We start from the raw sequence: 18,652 nt of genomic DNA, 5'->3' as shown, positions 1-18,652 counted from the left end.
AAATGAAAGCTAACAAAATTCAAATAAAATTCAAGAATCCAGTAGTTAAGCTTATCAAGCTAAATTTATCTTCAGGAAGTCTTAATATATATATTTTTTCAAGCGCTGAAAGGTACGGCATTCGGCAAGTCGTGAACAAAACTTGATGTCTCCTCGGGAATGCCCTTGGAGTGAGGTAACATTTTTCTGAGAGAACGTCGAAACTTTATTAATCAAGCAACATATACAAATAGTCTTTCGGATTCTAGAGTAGAACGAAAATATTAAATTGCCGAGGAATATATTTGGAGATCACAGAAGAAAAGCACGAAGTTGCGAGTATTTATTTAGGAATAGAGGATTGTTATTGTAAGGGGGAAAAACCTTGAATTTTGAGGTCGTGCTATAGGTACGGTCAATATCACCGTCTTGGCACGGATCTTGAAGCAACACCGAGTCTCCTTGGAAGTCACCTCGGCCAATTCGCTGGCAGATCCCCAAACCGATCATTTTTTCTCACCGCAGCAAAGGGGTTGGGCGTGTCAGGATTGGATCGATGGCCGCGGCGACGGCGGCGGCAGAGGAGGTGCTGCAGCACATGGGACCGGTCCCTCGAGTGGAAGAGACCAATAATGCGGCGGCGGCGGAGGAACTCGGGGGAGACGACGAAGAGATCCTGCGATTCATGGACTCGGCGGACGGCTACCTCCTCCTGATGGATTCGCTCTCCTCCGCTCTTCGCCAGGTACGAAAAAACTGTTATGCAATTTCAATCTTCAGAGTAGAAAGAAGCAGTGGCTGAGCAGTAGTAGTTTGCTCTGATGATTTAATCCATGTTGTATTGGTACCTAGCATCCGGATCTAGGTTTTTTTGCATCTAGTTAGAAAGTTGATATGTGAGAGTGCTTTTGTAAGAATGTTACTGGAGAGCTGTTTGCCTAATGCAGTACTGTACTGTTGCGATTCAGAAATAAACGTGAATGTTATTCTTTATTTTCTAGGGTTGGCTTGATCTGGCAAGTGCCCGCCACTCGATGGGTGCATCGCGTGTTTCAAGTACGCTGTTTGATCATAAAGAGCAATCTGCAGCCACTAAGCTGCAAGTAGTTTATCCTGCAGACTTGCAAGCATCAGGTAACCACCTGTGTATTATTTCAGCTGACAATCGTTATCGACAACTCAGAGCTGCTATGACAATCATCCTTGTTTTCTCATGGAGTCTAATCTTTGTATCCTCTCCAAACTACTAGAGTGATAGTTCCATGTGCAAGTCACGAGCTGTTCTTTAATCACGTTTCAGAATCAAACCCACATTTTTCTCTATCAAAGTGGTGTTTGCAAGAAGAATCAAACTCCAGTGATATTGTCAGTGCGCAGGATAGCGCTACAGCAAAACTAAGGTACAGAGGATCAGCTGCGACGCCAGGTGCACTATTTCTACTTTTATAGTGTTCATATGTGTTAATTAATTTCCCTTGCTCACCTTCGAATCTTTTTTGGTTAGATAGATAGTAGCAATGGATCAGATGCTAGAACTGCAGAGTCTTCTACTGGTGTCGACGTTAACAGTCAGGTAAAGTGAAATATAAATGCCTGTTATCTTTTGAAAATATGGCAGGCAAAGGCAACATATGCAACTCGTATAAATTAGACTAGTGTTGTTTTATCAAAGTGAATGCGCCAAGTCTAGGTAAATATAAGAGAGAAATTTCTGGTGAGACTGCTTAAAAGCAACATAAATAGAGCACCAGTTATGATGAATCGGTGTAAGTCAATGAAACCAGGTTTTATGTCTTTGAGCGGTTAATTTGGTCAAGCCTCACCCCGATATGCCATAGGCCTGACCTGTTGGCACATCAAAATGAAGTCTCAAGGCATGAAAATATTGTAGTATAAAAGTGGACAGGTCTGAGATGTTTTTTCTGAAGTTAGTCTGGTTGGATATAATTCATTAGGCATGACATTATAGGATCGTAAGCCTGGCATTAGATCACCTAATTGCACAATGCGCAGAGGGTGGTTTAGGATCTTACCATGAATGGGAGCAGCCATTGGCGTTGACGATGTGATGACCCGTGCCTGCTTGATGCAAGCTTGGCGTACTTGATCGCAGTGGATAGCGGCGTCCCTTCGGGCGCCAGCGGCACTGCCCTCGCATCGGAACAGAGGTCGAAGGAGGTATTCCTGTCGCAAAACGCTCCTATAGATCAGATTAGGGGTTTTGAGATTGTAGGGGGCAGAGTAGACGCACGTGAACAAGTCAGATCGTGCGTGGCCGGTTGCTACCTCTCTTTATATATGGTGCCGACAATCAAGGGACCTACACCACAATTGGTTTGGGTCGTCCCCTACCATCAAGGAACCCACACCACAATTGGTTTGGGTCGTCCCCAACCAGGGCGCATTAGTTAGGCTCAAAGGGGTACAAACGTTGGTTCGTGACCACCTCGCCTTAATGTTAAGTTACCCTTCGGCCCATTGGGCCTAGATCAATACCAACATTCTCCCCCTTGATCGTTAGGCTCAACTTTTGGCCCATTATCCATAGGAATAATATAGCAAAGTAAGGTGTTGCAACAAACCAATGAAATGCAATCAAACCGCAAGTTGTCCCATAATTCCAGGATCCAAAGACTTCCAGTAAACCCATGCCGACCACATGCTCGAAAAATACTGGGTGGTAAGCCTTTAGTAAGCGGATCTGCAAGCATATTTGTCGTACTGATATGCTTAACATTAATAGTTTGATCTTGGATTCTATCTTTCACAACATGATACTTTACGTCAATGTGCTTGGCAGCAACACTTGACTTCTTGTTACTCACCTAGAAAACCACGAGTTCATTATCACAATACAATGTTAGTGGTTTGAAAATGTTGTGTACCACTTTAAGTCCATGAATGAAATTCTTCAGCCATATAGCTTGTCTGGTGGCCTCATAACATGCTATAAATTCCGCCTGCATCGTAGTTTGTAGATGAGGCACTTATCGTTTGCTTGGAGCTTTTCCACAATATGGTTCCTCGAGTGAGTGTAAACATATAATTTGACATGGATTTCTTACTATCCACACACATGGCAAGATCAGAGTCTGAATAACCAACAACTTACAGGTTATCAGACTTTATATGTAAGCATGAAATTCTTAGTGCCTTGCATGTAATTGCCAGACTTTCTTTGCGGCCTTCCAATGGTCCAGTCCTGGATTAGATTGGATGGAATCTACCAAGCATCCCGGTTACGAAAGCTAGGTCCGGGCGTGCACATACTTGAGCATACATGATGCTTTCGACAGCTTAAGCATAAGGATCCGACTTCATCTGATCAGTTTCATTCTGGTTCCTTGGACATTGGAATATCCCAAACCTATCACCCTTGAATATAGGGGTATGCAAGGAAGAGCACTTATGCATATTGTTTTTCTTTAGCACTCTCTCAAACTATGCCTTTTGAGATAGTCCCAATGTTCCTTTGGACCTACCTTGATGAATCTCAATGCCAAGGACATACGAGACTTCACCGAGATCCTTCATATCAAAATTTGAAGACATAAACCTCTTGGTTTCATGCAGCATATCCTTATCGCTGCAAGCCAACATAATGTCATCCACATATAGGACTAAGATTGTGAGCCTACTATACCTTTAAATTTACCATATATGCAGTCGTTCATTTCATTTTTCTAAACCAAATGTTTCTATAACCTTATCGAACTTGAGGTACCATTGCCTTGAAGCTTGCTTCAAGCCATATATGGTTTTCTTTAAACAACATGCCATATGTTCTTTTTCTTTCACGACAAAACCTTTCGGTTGAGTCATGTAAACATCTGCGTTAAAGTTGCCATTCAAGAATGTCATCTTAACGTCAATTTGATGTAGCTCTAAATCGTAATGAGCTACTAGAGCCATGATGATTCTGAAAGAATGCTTTGTCGACACAGACAAGGTCCCATTATAATTGACCCCTTCCCTCTGTGTGAAACCTTTTACTACAAGTCTCGCCCGAACCTTTCGACGTTCTCTTTGGAACCATATTTGGTTTTGTAAACCCACTTTTAGACCCACTTGCAACCTACCCTTTTGGCTCCATCAGGAACTTCTACCAAGTCCGAAACATCATTGAGCTCATGGACTTCCATTCGTCTTCCATGGCGGGCAGCCATCTGGATGATTTTCCACTTTTAGTGGCTTCCCTATATGAGGTCGGATCTTCTACCTTCCCCATGTCGCTTACATCCTCACTCATGTAAGCGACAAAGTCGCTCGGGATGGTTCCTTTTCTTTCCCATTGTGTGATCTTCTCACATGCTCATTAATTTGTACAATTCTTCTTGCACGGGAAGGGCAAGGATTAACACCGGGTTGTGGATCGTCATTAGATTGAGAATCCTCATTATGCCGAGGATCCACATCAGGTAGGTGTCTCATGCATATTATCTCACGCTATTGGGGATCATATTTGCGTACCAACCCAAGACATGCTTATCGGGCTTTATGTATTAACGATTGGAAAGTGTCGAGGTATTTGTGCAGTAGATATAATAGTTGCAGAAACTATCCAAATCTAAAAGTAAATAATAATAATAATGATGATGACGACGACGATGATGATGGCTGGAACATACACCTGTTTGTCCGCAAGATCAATTCCCCTAACGTCAGTGACTTCATTACCCTAAAAAAAACCGCTTGTCTGGTCTCCACAAACTTGGTGGTATGACCTAGGCAATAAAGACGGTATCCTTTTCCGCTATGAGGGTACCCAATGAAAAATAATTAACTCTCTTTGGGTCCAACTTAATTTGTGGATTGAATACTTCAACTTCAGCAGGGCAGCCCCCCACATATTAGTAATCTAAGCTCGGTTTCTTTCCCGCCCACCTCTCATAAGGTGTGCTCGGTGCTGACTTGGTTGGAGCAAGATTCAAGATGTGCAGCTGTTTTCAATGCCTCCATCCATAGACTTACTGGAAAACTTGCATTAATAAGCATGCTCCGCACCATATGCATAAGGGTGCGGTTGCGATGCTCGGCTACTCTATTTTGCTGAGGTTCACCAGGCATTGAATAGTGTGCAATATAGTTCCATTTTCAAACAAATTTATGCCATCAATGTCTGTCATTTTATGGCATAATTGTGATGTCTCTTGGTAATATCAATAAATGATGTGTTAATAATGTTGAAAAATTGATATTGCACTTGAGATTAATGTGATCATCATTGTAATTCCGACCAACGTTGTTTTGCAATTTTGAATCACCCTCCATTAATTCCTTACTTATTTCTGCTCAACGGTGATATATTGGAATTAATTTTGCATGCATGATCAAACCAACGTAGGGTTAATTTTCGTGCAATTTTATTCTGTTATGTTTTTACCTTTACTTATGAATATTTTGAAATTATGACAACTTCCGAACCTCATGGTTTCAAGAACATCGAGCCACTTACTAGAAACAATGTCCAGACATGGAAAGACTCACTGTTGTTGCACTTCGGCTAGCATGAAGTGGACCTCGCTTTGAGGGAAAGTAAACAATGGGAACTAAAAAGGATGCCACTGGGTATGCTGACCTTCAAAAGGCTTATGATGTTAAGTTGAGAAATGGACTCCTTGAGGGAAAATAATTCATAACGAGGAGTCCCATTTCTCAACTTCAATATCACAAGCCTTTTGAAGGTCAACATACCCAGTGGCGTCCTTTTTATGTTCCCATGGTTTACTTTCCCTCAAAGCGAGGTCCACTTCATGCCAGCCGAAGTGCAACAACAGAGAGTCTTTCCATGTCTGGAAATTGTTTCCAGTAAGTGGCTCGATGTTCTTGAAACTGCAAGGATCAGAAGTTTTCATAATTTCAAAATATTCATAAGTAAAGGAAAAAAACTTAATTGAATAAAATTGCACGAAATTAACCCTATGTTGCTTTGATCAATTTGTATTCAAAATTAAATCCAATTATATCACTGTTGGGCAGAAATTAATGGAGGGTGATTCAAAATTGCAAAACAATGTCGGTCGGAATTACAGTGATGATCACATTAATCTCAAGTCTAATATCATTTTTCCACATTATTAATACATCATTTTTTGATATTACAAGAGACCTGATAAACATTGACATAGACATTAATTGCATGTTCTTTTTGGTTCCATTCTATTGAGAATACTAAATCATAGTTTACGACATATTTTCTGGCTATTTTCAATTTATGACAGTGCAAAAACATTTTGAGAAAAATCATAATACAAAATTAATAAATAAAGAGAAAATCGCATGGAACATCAATTTAGGACCAATAACCCATTATTGCCCATTATATATTCGGCCCAGCAGGAAAATTCTTAAAAGAAAAAAACAATCCTTCCGGGTCAACACAACCTGGTTCTCAGCCCATGGCCAGAATTGGTCTGTTACTTTAACATAGGGCGTTAATCAATAGGCATTAACCATTAGACTTGAACAATAATCATTAATATTTTGTCATGATTATTAACATTAAATACCATCATTAGGGATCTAATCTAGGCATAAGTAGCTCTGACACCATTGTTGGATATAATCCATTAGGCATGCATTATAGGATCGTAAGCCTAGGATCGTACCACCAATGGGAGCAGCCATTGATGTTGACGATGCGATGTCCCGTGCCTGCTTGATGTAGGCATGATGCAGGCTCGGTGTAGTCGATCGCAGCAGATAGCGGCATCCCTCCATGCGCCAGCGACATTGCCCTGATTCCGGAGCAGATGTTGGAGGTCTTAATGTCGCACAATGCTCCCCCGAACGTGAACAGGTTAGATCGTGCGTGGCCGGCTGTCACCCCTATATATATGGCCCTGGCCATCAGGGGACCTACACCACATTGGTTTGGGTCTCCCACCGATCAGGGCGCGTTAGTTGGGGTCAAAGGGGTACGAACGTTGGCTTGTGAGAACTCTACCTAAATTTGACATTTGTGCTAGTAAACTTAGAATTTGGCACGTATCTGAAACGATGAAAAACAACAGATTCAGTCAGGCACCAGAAACTGAGCCGCACAACACAGCTACATTCCTAAATTCTGAACTTCTATTGATTCTTCTTCTGCTTTGTACCTAAGGTTCAAAAGGCGAGATCAAAAGCATTATCAGTCTTTGGAGCATTGGTGTCTCCAAAACTACGAACGGCCCAAGTTTCTTTTGAAACAGGTTCTGTTTCTAACAAAGAACAAACTATGCTTTAATCTTTATGTTGATCTAACTGATATTTTTGTTTATGTAGCACTTGAACTAATTGTGGAGTTAGCAAATGCAAGATCAGCCATCCTCTCTAGTTTCTCCCAGATAAATCGTGAAGCATGATTTGCTACCTGAGTTTGAGGTTCTGCACCCTTACACACCATCTATCCTATTTGGTGTAGCAGCAATTATGCAATCAGCAGTGGTTGTAGACAATACCATAATACTATCTGAACTGTTGATGTACGTGGGAATGTATATTTTTGTCCATTTGTTTGTTGTAGTTTGACTTTCCTTACAACCATGGGAACGAAGACAGCAGTTTTTTTTTTGTACGTTGATATTCATTGACTAATTTAAACTCTCTGATGATCACAACTGCAAATTTTGGTTTTTAGGGTTGAAACAGAGACATAAATATATTTTGGTCTCAGGATTAGTCGGAGGCTTCAACATGTCCTTGAAACTAAACAAGGTTAATTCTGGTCGAGGCTCCAACTTGCTACCAGAATACTCATCGTTTTAGGTCCTATGATTTGCCTTTTAGGTCTGTTGGAGATGTTTCTGTATTCTCCTCCAGTTCTTTCTTTTATCACCTGAGTACACATTTTCACACCCAGTACTGGAAAGGCTAGAAGGCAACAACACACGTTGAGTTGGTGACTTGGTGGGAAGCGTCATCACTCGTTTTATCGTGAAAGATAGTCTTCCCAGAATGGTCTACACCTTCGGGTTTTTTCTGTTTCATCCTGCTTGAATCTTTGTTAAATACTCCCTCCGTCCCAATAATGTAAGACGTTTTTTGACACTAGTGGACGGAGGGAGTATTTCGCAGCATGCTGTACCGGCCTGTTGAATCTCATGGGCAAATACTGGGTCTGCAGAGATGATGGATTTCCCGCTCGACCCTTAAGTAGGTACATGAAAGAACATCAGATAGTTGGATCTTGAATCCAGGGCCTAGGACTGTGCCTCCCAGATAACAAGTGAAGCATATTTTCTTACCTGAAGCAGCAAAGCATATTGGTCGCATGAATTTAGTTTCACGTGACAAAATGGTAGTGTGAGGCAGCTCTAGTTAATATAGCTGTGGGAGTTTGCTGCTGCGATCTAGGCGCTAGTTACATTGCTTAAGCGTCCCAGAGACTGTTAGTGTTTGGCTTATCAGGGTCCTTTTTTGAGCCTCTATGCCACGTAGCTTCACTTGTATTGCACGCAAAAGGGTGTATCTTATCAGTATTCTTCTCTTGCTCGTGTTCTGGATACTCTGAAGTTAGTATTTACCGCACATCCATATTTGTATCCCAACTTCATATCCAAGATAAACAATTCAGTCAGGATACTAGAGGTCTGTTATCCGACCGGTTTTCATCATAACTACTCCCTCCGTTCGGAATTACTTGTCAAAAAAATGAATATATCTACAACAAAAATACATCTAGATACATCCATTTCTTGGACGAGTAATTCCGAACGGAGGGAGTACTTCTGAAAGATACATCGGGGGTCCCTTAACCGAGAATTTTGAGCTTCTATTGTCATGATTCAAAGCACTTGGGAGCAAAAGGGCATTATTTACATGGCTTTTCACATGAATGTTCGAGCAGACAAATCACAGCTGAGAAGCATGAACGCCGATAAGGATTGGCCAAGCATATTCACATTCATAATATGTAGACCAGATCCATCTGATAGCTGTCCAGCTTAGTCGAGGCTTTGTTATAGATGCACCTTGTGCCTTGTAAATGGCGAATGCACGTCTTCAGAGCAGACATCCCCAATTGGTTACACTCACCAGCCAGAAATATGTTGACATGGATTAGGCAGGCAACAATATGCCGACCAGATTTTGTCTTCCAGATCAGATTACCTTTGGTTGCGAATGCTGCATTAAAAATAAACATAGCCGTCGAACGAAGCTGAACACTTAGTAACCCTGCAAGCACAAGTGCAGGATCAGACAACATAGTGAGAACAAATACATTTTTGTTGCGGGGAAAATGAAGGGAACAAAAAACCGAAGACTAGTCTGAATATGAATGATTAAAGCGCAATACATGCACTCGAAAATGTGCAATATGTGCATGCTTTGATTCAAGGGTACCTTAATATCCTGTTCCTTCCTGTGCGAATCAGGTCTGGGAAGTTCCAGCACACAACTTTAAGATAACACGGTCAATTTGGAGCTATTCTTGGCTTGCATCATCAACCAATTGGTACCTTGATCTCACAGTCTGCATCAATTCAATTGTTTTTGTTATTATGTTCTCTTGGAGAAGCTTTTGGCATAAGTTGTGGAGTAAAAATAGCAGAAATAGTTCTTAAGCAGAAGGCAAACTAAACGATGCAAGAAACCTCTAGAAGTGTGACGTAGTAAAAGTCTTCCATGTGCTGCATAAGGGCTGAGCCATCCCTGATTGAGCGGAGTAGATTTATCTCCGTCTGGAGTAGTTTTTCCACAAGCTGCGTCTCTCCTTTCATCTGGAAAGAGTTTAATGTGCCCAACTAGTCAAATACAATTTGAGCAACATCAATTTCGTTTAGCTATGCATTTTTTTTTCCTTTCCCAATGTTTCATGCTTAAAATAACATGACTCTTTATAATATTGCTAAAAACTAGAATTCGATTCTTCTTGTGGCATTTCCTATACAGGTAAACATATCAACTTGTAGTCGGTAATCTGCAAGCAATGTCACTATGGTGAGGAGAAGAAGACTCACAAATTCACTAACAAGCACGTCAGGAGTGTACTCGCCTATCTCATCACCTTGGTCTTCATCCAAAATTTCCTTCGCCTGTGTCAGAATACAGATGCAGTTCTAAGTTCGTGTGAGAACTTAAAGATCTGAAGGATAAAAGCAGGGAATGTTGACAATACTTAACCGACTATACTATCAGAACAAAAGAGGATTGGAACTAAAAAGTTATACAAAACAATTTTTACCAATGCATCTGTTAGATCTCCACATTTAAGATAAACTGGTGTTTCCACATGGCAATAGCCCATAAGTCGTGGCACTGTTGGAATGATATCTCGGTGATTGACAACTCTCCAGCTATCTTTTACTTTCTGCATATATTATCCAAAAGAAGTTCAAATTCAAAAACAGGCTGTGATCACAATCTGCATTACCAACTTAATTCATATAATGGTACATTTACATATGATTAACAGTTGAATTTTAGCCTGTTTCTATTTAGTAAATAGTCTATGAATAGAGTTTGAGAGTTCTTGTGTGTTGAAAATTCAGTTACCGCATTGTAGACATCAGCAAACCTTCTATTTCCGACTCTAGGAGAGCCAAAATTGTACACAGTCACGAATATAACACCATTCCTATACAAGGCGACATGAAAAAAATATGAGCATCCACCGAATATAAATTTTGGAAACTGCCGGACAAGAGGTAACTAGCATACATACATATATTTGGTGTACTATGTTGACACCTTTATAACACAAGCAAAAATAAGTTGGAGCCAAGTGTTAGTTGTGCACTGTGTGACTGTCAATTCTATTAAGCACTACGCATTTAGCAAAACTTAAAACAAAATGAAAGAGCATCCTGACGATGCTCTCTTTCTTTGTTACATGGGCTAATAGTGCTAGGAAAGGACAGTTAAAACTTCGTCAAAGCATTTTAACTAAGTATCTGCTATCACTTAACTAAGATTATCTCATGTGTTAGATGTTTGACTGACACTTCTTTTCACATAAACCCTGGACTGGATGGTATCATATTGCCTATATGAAACAACAAGGTTATGGATCAAGATCAAGTCAAGCTTACTTGGCCATTTGACTTGATGAAAGTTCAAGAGCGAGAAGGGTTGCCAGTGCTCCACCTAAACTATGTCCAGTTACGTAGACGTGCCACCTAGGTATGGTTTCTGCATCTTCTTCATCCCTACAGTGGAGAAATGAGATGCTCCATGAATAAGGTTAGCGAGAACTAATTGAAAAAAGGGATTGATATACACCGAAAGCACAAGTATTTAAGCTTCCAGCCTGGACAATTGTTTCTCGCAATAGTTTCTCTTGCATGATAGCAGCCAACATTTCTATAAGGAGAATAATATGAATATGCACAAAAGGTACAACTTGAGTTTTTCCTGCTGCATCATGTTGGACTAACTGCTACATTAGTTTACAGTAGAAGAGATGCTTATTTTGTTACAAAATACCCACATATATCCGATGGCGTGTCTGACAAGAGCCATGATCCTATTCCTAACAGAGTCATACGCGCTTAAGAATCCACTGTGAACCTAAAACATAATATGACATGAAGCTGGTAAGCTTACACTGACAGCAAACAGATAAACAAGTGAATGCAGAGAATATATTACTAACTTGAACTTCTTGTTTGAAGTCACCACCCAACCTCTCAGGGTTTAGTCTGCAATCAACTTCAAAATATGCTGTGTTAAGCAAACATACAAAAAAGTAAAACACATTTTAATACTAGTAATTCTTAAAATGAAAAAGCAGACACTAATGGAGGGGAAAAAATTGTGATGTGTTAACTCTTACCCAGCAGGGACAAGCATTAAGTCAGTTACCAAATCCTTCCACCTTGTCTGAGAGAACATACAGAAACCAAAGTAAATAAGATGGTGGATGAAAAAATTAATTAGTACATATTTTATTCAGAGAACACAAGTGGGTGCTTCATGTTATTATTGCATACTTGCTCAGTTCCTCGAAAGGCAACAACCAGTCTTCTTCGTGAAGAATCACGCCAAATGGCAACCTGCATTGGTTTGTTAACTTATGCAACACAACACAAAGGCAAGGAGACAGCAAAACTCACTGATACCACAATGGCTAACGTTACTCACCTGTGTGTCCGTTGAAACATTATCCAGAAAACATATCTTCTCAAAGTCTGATTTTATAAAACTGGAACGCCCCATTGAAGTGGCAAGCATAGCCCATGCCTCCACAGCAGTCTCGGCACTTGCAAACAGTTGACGTGTATCATCTGTTTTCTGTGTATTTATGGACACTTCTGTGGTTGAAACAGCAGCACCATCCTTATCAACAGAATCTGCAGCATCTTGTTCTTCTCCATTTGAATTATCTTTCTGGTTTGCTTCATTGATCGTTACTGAATCTTTGCCTTGAGATGAGAAGTTCTTAGAAAGAATCACTAAAGCTCCTAGTACATTCTCTGTTTGAGACAATACATCCCGAGATATTTCATTAATATTTGGAAAGGAAGCCTGCACTGCCTCTTTAGTTGGCATTCTGCTATCTTCATTGTCAACACTGACTTCAGGAATTGTTTCGCTGCCATCACTGGTTGATGAATCTGCTGTCGCCAGTCCAGATTCTAAATATACCTGTTCAGCCATTTCACGTGATTTCGAACCAAGTGAACTTAACAGGTCAAATCCATCCAATTGCTTAGCCTCTGGAAGAGAATATCCAAAGTTCTTAAGAACATTTTGGTTGAGTGTTTTGGTGAAAGCACTCCAGAAATACTCATCAGGTTCCTTCATATCGGTTGATGTTTTCCCCTCACTATTAACAACGGCAGCAGTGTCTGCAGGTTCACTCTGGGAATCTGCGTTTTCTCCAAAAGCTATCGAATCAATCTTCTGCTGTTGCAGTTCATCTGATCCAATAGAGTTATCCACGGATTCTTCAGGCCTTTCAGAAATCTCAGCTTCACTATCAGAAGACGATGGCTTTAGAAGGTTTGTGTCAGTTAAAGAACTCAGTTGCCCAAATGCAGATTGGACGAACTGGCTTGCATTTACAGTTTCAGATCCAAGGACCGTCCTAAGAGCAGATCCTAGGCTGCTCTTTTCGAGAAAGTCAGACACAAAAGGTGTTCTCCACCATTGTTTATCACGCTCAATGTCATCATAACTCTTGTATTTGACCTAATGTGTTAATAATAAGAATTAAGATAAACCTGAAATCAAGTCTATGGCATTGTTTAAGGACTGAACTATTGATATACAGAAGATAACGTGTAGGCTGTCCGTATACCATCTTACCTGTTTGTGCTAGGAGAACAGCAGCAATGCATAATAGATGGGGATCCCTGATAAATATAAAATGCAGTAAACTACCAGCGAATTTTGCCTATGTACTCCTCGGTATATGACTATACGTCATTAGAAAGACCATTTTACCAATGAGTAGCCAACTGTGAAAATCATTCTTCTGGTTTTGCTTTTATAAGGATGAAAAGAAAAAAAGGGAGATTTTTCTTTAGGAAGGTACTTTGTATCCCTCTGGGAAACAAGGATCAGTTCACTCTGGCATACACATTCCAAGGGAGTACAGCGACGACCAGACTAATTTTTTTCTTGTAGAGATCTTATTCTTACCTCCAAATCAATAGTTCCACCACCATCAGCACCAAGGCCTTCTAATTCGACAGTGATGTCATGTTTATTTCCTAAAAAGAACAAGGTTATCCAAAAGTCTCCAAATGAATTCATATAATCATATTAAATATTATTGGAGAACATAATCTCTGATTGCACTAAAAGCAATGTTATCACATGCACTTGCACTGTGAAAAATGAACTAGCACGGCAAGAAGTTACCATGCTAGAGCTATACATATTTTCATTTGGTCAAACTGCTATAACTGATAAAGTAGTTAGAGTGACATGGTTCCTCTAGGAGTTGCATACAACCATACAGTGGTATAGATCAGCAACACTGAATGCAATTGAGCAACATGTGCAGTCGTCACCACAGGTCCAATAACAGTAACTGTATCTGATACAAGGAGTTCTAACACAGTTGGTAGATTGCATCTTGGACGTTTTCAAATGGGTGGAATTAGTAAGTTACTCTGATTTTTCAACTGAGACAGGTTTACTAAAATCTGCACCCAAGTTGGTCTGGTTCCAAAATGTAGCATTTTTCTATCCGATTAAGAGTCAATACTCCATAAGCACACACACACACAACAGATGGAAACTGTGTACGTCTCAAATTTCTTCATAGATTGGAAATTGGTCAGCTCAATTCCTGTATCGATTTTGGATTGGGGTCTGTACACACGACACAAGTTCCACTCAGAATGAGTAAAACAGCATCCATGGCCCCATATTGAAATACCTTATAATCACGAAAAGAAGTATCAAAGAACAAACTGTCATTTTTTGGGTCAATACAGAGAGTTACCATCACAAAGTGTTTCAAGATACAACCCAGCATTTCCCATTCGTTTGTGTGGGGTGATAAGGTTTGCATCCCAAGCCTCAACCTATTGAAAAAAATGGCACCAGATGCAAAAAAAGAAAGGCACAAATATTATCTGCGGTGATACCAGAATATAATGAAGTAGGTGATTAGAAGGAAAATTACAAGATGCATACAATTGGTTGATATGGCTATGTCACTTGCTAAAATGTAATGTATAGTTTGCTCATCTACTTGTTGATTAAATAGAAGAAATTTCGAATTTGCACCATGTACTCCAGTCATCTGATACCTCTGATTCTGAGTTAACCCCACAACAGAGAGCTGAGATTTGTATTTTAGTGTGTTATTAAACTTAGCAACCATGGAAACCTCACTGGTTCACTCTAAAGAACCAGATTCGGGATTATCGTAGACCTGAACAGTATTCGCTGACTTCCAAGATGCAGAACTATACAACAACAAAGATATTGTCTAGTACACAGCTTAAAGTGAGTCCAATATCACTATGAGCTCACATTACTTCTTCATACCTGGAGTAGATTTTCTAGAGAAGTCCTAATGTTAAATGTGAAATCTTGATTCCAGGTTGGCTCCTTCGTCCTACATTAATCAACTGCTGGAATCAGAAACTCCAGTGACGATGGAAAAAAATAGCGATCTCAAGTGTATCAAATATTTTATCAAGAAACCACTCCCATTAGGCGTGATATATATCGCATACATTATTTTCATAATATAAAGAGGAAATTTACAACTCAAAAAGAAAGAGTTACTCACCCCCATTTAATTTGGCTCTTTGCAGTTTGACCGTTAAGTTGTAGAACTACATAAGGATCACTTGTACCCTGAAATGGAAGGAGAAGGAAGTTGTTGATGAAGTAGAAGAAAAGAGCTTCATGTAGCTTCATGTAATGGTAGTTAAAATGTGTAAACTACTTATTCATTCAGTAAATATGGAAGCTCTCAAACTTCTTGGGCCACTTATATTAAAACTGAGAATAGTATCCATAGATTGTTCCAGATATCTTGGATAACTAGGTTCAGCAACTGACAGTATATTTTTACTATACCCATCAATTATTCAATATTCTCTGCAATGAAATAACTGAAGGGCCATGAACAAATACATATGCAGCATATATATTACTGAAAAAACAAACAGTGACTACTCACTAGCATATTCATCACCATACCCATGGGTCCATTGCAGGAAGACTGTTGCCTTTCTTGAGCCTCACAACTAGTTGGCCATCGTATACTTCACGGAGAAACACACTGCAATATCCACCCACCATTCACAGCATTTAGAGTGACGACAGCTTTCAGAATTGCATTGCCCTAGTTGGTCCGAAACTCGGAACCAAACATTATGATTCGGTCTCCGTGGGGGAAGGATACGGCCACAACTTACTCGGACAGGAACACCGTCTGACACTCGGCCGCGTCCGTCTCGCGCCAGCCCGCATCTGCCTGCCAAACAGGACGAACAGAACGCTTGCCTCCATCAGCTCCCGGGAACACACACAGGATTAGTGCAGTTGAAGGATGATGGGTAGAAGGGGAGACAAGGGGCTCACGGGTGGGGTGCTGTAGGCCTCGAACGCGAAGCCGGCGAGCACGACGGCGAGGTTGAGGTCGAACTGCGGGTGCGGCTGCTCCTCGTCCCCGACCGACCCGTCGTCCGCGGGGCTCTCCGGGCCGGGCTTCACGGCGGAGGGCTGGCCGCCCGCGCACCTCGCCCTCAGCCCCGCCGACCTCCGCCGCCTCCCCCTCCTCGCGCTCCAGCACCTCACGGCCCGGTAGCTCGCCGGCGACGAGCGCCCGGAGACGGACGCGATGGGGCACACGCTCGCGAGGGCCGCGGAAGCCATGGGATGGAAGAACCTTCTCCACTCTGCTGGTTTCGCCCGTGGATTCCAGTGTGCGCGCGCTCGTTGAGAGTGGTGATAAAGAGGTGGGGAGAAAAGCGCGCCACGTCTTCACTGCACCGCTCGGTGGCTGCTCGCTGGGCCCCATGATTTGCCAGCTTGGAACTACGCGTGCTGTGTGTGTGATCTGTCGTGCTCGCGAAGTCGGCAGGGCGCACGATTCTCCTGGCAAAAAGAGCAACATATTCTTCCAGCTTGTCTTTGTTAAATCCTACTCCCTCTGTTGACAAGAACAACTTCTACAGTATTTGTGAACGGATGGAGTACTTGTTTCAGCCGAAGCAGGCATGGTTCTTGGAGATCATGATGGGGGCATCATATTCAGTTCATGTCAGCACTTGTTTTTCAAGGATGATGTGCTGGAAACGGAGATATTGGCTACAAAGGAAAGTCTCATCGTATGGGATGGGATTTGTGGCACGCGGGTGCGGGGCACGCAGATTGTGGGCCGTTGATCTGCGCTATATATGATTTGTAATTTTGTCCGTATGTTTTTGTGTATTTGCCTTTCTATATTAGTACGTACATATCTGTATTCGCATTGTAAATTGAAACTAAAAGTAGTATACCTGTTTCTGTGGGACCGTTTTCGAATGTACTTAACAAGTGTCTAGTAAAACGGTAGCCTTGTGTTAAAACCGTTCAATGTGTTCTTCTCTCCGTCTATTCTTGTTGTACCTTCTGCATCTCTTCTTAAAACTCTTGAAGTACCATCTGCTCCTCTTCTTAGAACTCTTGAAGTACCATCTGCTTCTCTTCTTAGCAGTGTTCTAGACAAGAAGGATCCAAGCTATTCTGTTGTGAGTCACTCAGAGACGACAACGACAGAATAACAATACAAGACGTATTACCGAAAAAGGCTTTCACCCCGCTTTATAGATAATAAAGGAAACCACCACACCCACAAGGTCCAACCGATGTTCAAACCGCACGCGCACACACACGCAACCACAGTACAGACACACAAACACATAGTACAAGAGGGTTCTGCTGAAGCACAACAAATCAACAAGCCCTAAAGAAGAAGAAACAAGTGTGGTGGCCAAAGCCTCGAATAATGGCTAATCCGGCTCTGGGAGTGGTGGAGGAAGCGGTGGCACCAAGTGAAGAGCCATCGCGTGGAGATCTGCAATGATGATGTTGATGGCGTCTCGGTCTTGGGGCGGATAAGCGGCCTTCAAAGCTGCAAGTAACCACATAATTTGAAAATCGCGTCAGTGGCACAACAGAGGGGAACACGCTGGATGACTAGATGACTGCAGACGGTCCAGAGCGTCCACAAGAGGACCCCGATGCCCAGCCACCTAATGTGGCGAGCGCGGTGGGGAGTTGCCTCGATTTCCTCGAGGAGGTCGAGGAAGTTGGTGTTGCACCAATGCCCACCCACGACATCGCGGAAGTAGCTCCACAGGAATTGAGTCGACACACACAAGAAGAAGATGTGATTCGAGTCCTCGACTGTCCCACATAGGGGGCATAAGCCGTCTCCAGGGCCATTGCGCTTGCCTCCGCGCCAGAGGGAATACGACCCTAGATCCACTGCCACAGGAATATCTGAATTTACAGGGAGAATATATTCTCCCAAACCTGGGTAAAGACCGCGGGTGCTGGTGAGGGCGCAATGGCCTGATAAACAGACTTGGTGGGGAACCATCCGGAGGGATCTAAGCGCCAAGAGATATGGTCGGGGGGTTGATCCACCTCCGGGGGGTGGAGAGGGATGCAATCCAGAAGGTCCTGCCACTCGGCTAACTCTGTTGGACCAAATAGCCTTCTGAACGCAAGATGTCCTAAGTCAATAAGGGCCGTCTGGACGGACACATTAGGAACACTGCTATGGAGAACAACCCTGAGAACCGGGCGGCGAAGGGGTGATCCATTGTCCACCTGTTGAACCAGAACAGGGTCGAGGAGCCCGACCCCATCGTAATGGAGGTCCCGATGTGAAGGAATGGGAGTAGCTGAATGATGGATTGCCATAACCGTGACCTGTGAGCCACCAGACCACTGACAAAAGGCATGCGGCTGTCCGCGGAGATATTGGTTCCGGATGATGTCGAGCCATAGGCCGCCCTCCCCATTTGCAATCCGCCATAGCCTGCAGGTCAGGAGGGCGATGTTCATGCGTTTGGAGAACATGATCCCAAGTCCGCCCTGGTCTCTAGGCTTGCAAATGCCGGCCCAGCTCACCATATAATTTTTCTGCTTATCTCCTTCCCCAGTCCAGTAGAAGCTCGCCTTATATTTGGCAATCTCATGATGGAGGGTCTCGCGGAGGCTGTAGAAGCTCATGATGAACAGGAGCGGGCTAGAGAGGGAGGAGTTAATGAGCATCGTCCTCGCC

At 42.2% G+C, this 18,652-nt stretch overlaps 2 protein-coding genes across 3 annotated transcripts; one reads left to right on the top strand and one right to left on the bottom strand.

Moving 5' to 3' along the window:
- Nucleotides 1-438: 438 nt before the first annotated feature.
- Nucleotides 439-7,566, top strand: LOC123053876 (coiled-coil domain-containing protein 115). Its single transcript, XM_044477462.1, has 6 exons — nucleotides 439-724; nucleotides 981-1,113; nucleotides 1,280-1,405; nucleotides 1,488-1,552; nucleotides 7,085-7,172; nucleotides 7,246-7,566. The coding sequence occupies exons 1-6, from the start codon at nucleotides 536-538 to the stop codon at nucleotides 7,323-7,325; spliced, it is 681 nt and encodes a 226-aa protein (XP_044333397.1). The 5' UTR covers nucleotides 439-535; the 3' UTR covers nucleotides 7,326-7,566.
- Nucleotides 7,567-8,475: 909 nt separating this feature from the next.
- LOC123053875 (uncharacterized) lies at nucleotides 8,476-16,323 on the bottom strand. Of its 2 annotated transcripts, XM_044477460.1 has the most exons (19): nucleotides 15,958-16,323; nucleotides 15,792-15,850; nucleotides 15,574-15,655; nucleotides 15,158-15,225; nucleotides 14,911-14,980; nucleotides 14,360-14,441; nucleotides 13,549-13,619; nucleotides 12,046-13,095; nucleotides 11,895-11,957; nucleotides 11,738-11,784; nucleotides 11,558-11,603; nucleotides 11,393-11,472; nucleotides 10,995-11,111; nucleotides 10,459-10,540; nucleotides 10,148-10,273; nucleotides 9,924-9,998; nucleotides 9,558-9,683; nucleotides 9,307-9,436; nucleotides 8,476-9,138 (listed from the first exon to the last, which is right to left on the bottom strand). In XM_044477460.1, the coding sequence occupies exons 1-18, from the start codon at nucleotides 16,249-16,251 to the stop codon at nucleotides 9,389-9,391; spliced, it is 2,586 nt and encodes an 861-aa protein (XP_044333395.1). In that variant the 5' UTR covers nucleotides 16,252-16,323; the 3' UTR covers nucleotides 8,476-9,138; nucleotides 9,307-9,388. The 2 variants fall into 2 exon arrangements, with proteins under 2 accessions (XP_044333395.1, XP_044333396.1); XM_044477461.1 differs by lacking the exon at nucleotides 15,958-16,323 and having other exon boundaries at nucleotides 15,554-15,655; nucleotides 15,792-15,836.
- Between the last annotated feature and the right edge of the window lie 2,329 nt (nucleotides 16,324-18,652).

This window comes from Triticum aestivum, chromosome 2D, assembly GCF_018294505.1.
Source record: "Triticum aestivum cultivar Chinese Spring chromosome 2D, IWGSC CS RefSeq v2.1, whole genome shotgun sequence".
Classification (NCBI taxonomy): domain Eukaryota; kingdom Viridiplantae; phylum Streptophyta; class Magnoliopsida; order Poales; family Poaceae; genus Triticum; species Triticum aestivum.
The sequence above is the reverse complement of the archived record's forward strand: the minus strand, read 5'-3'. Positions and strand labels throughout refer to the sequence as shown.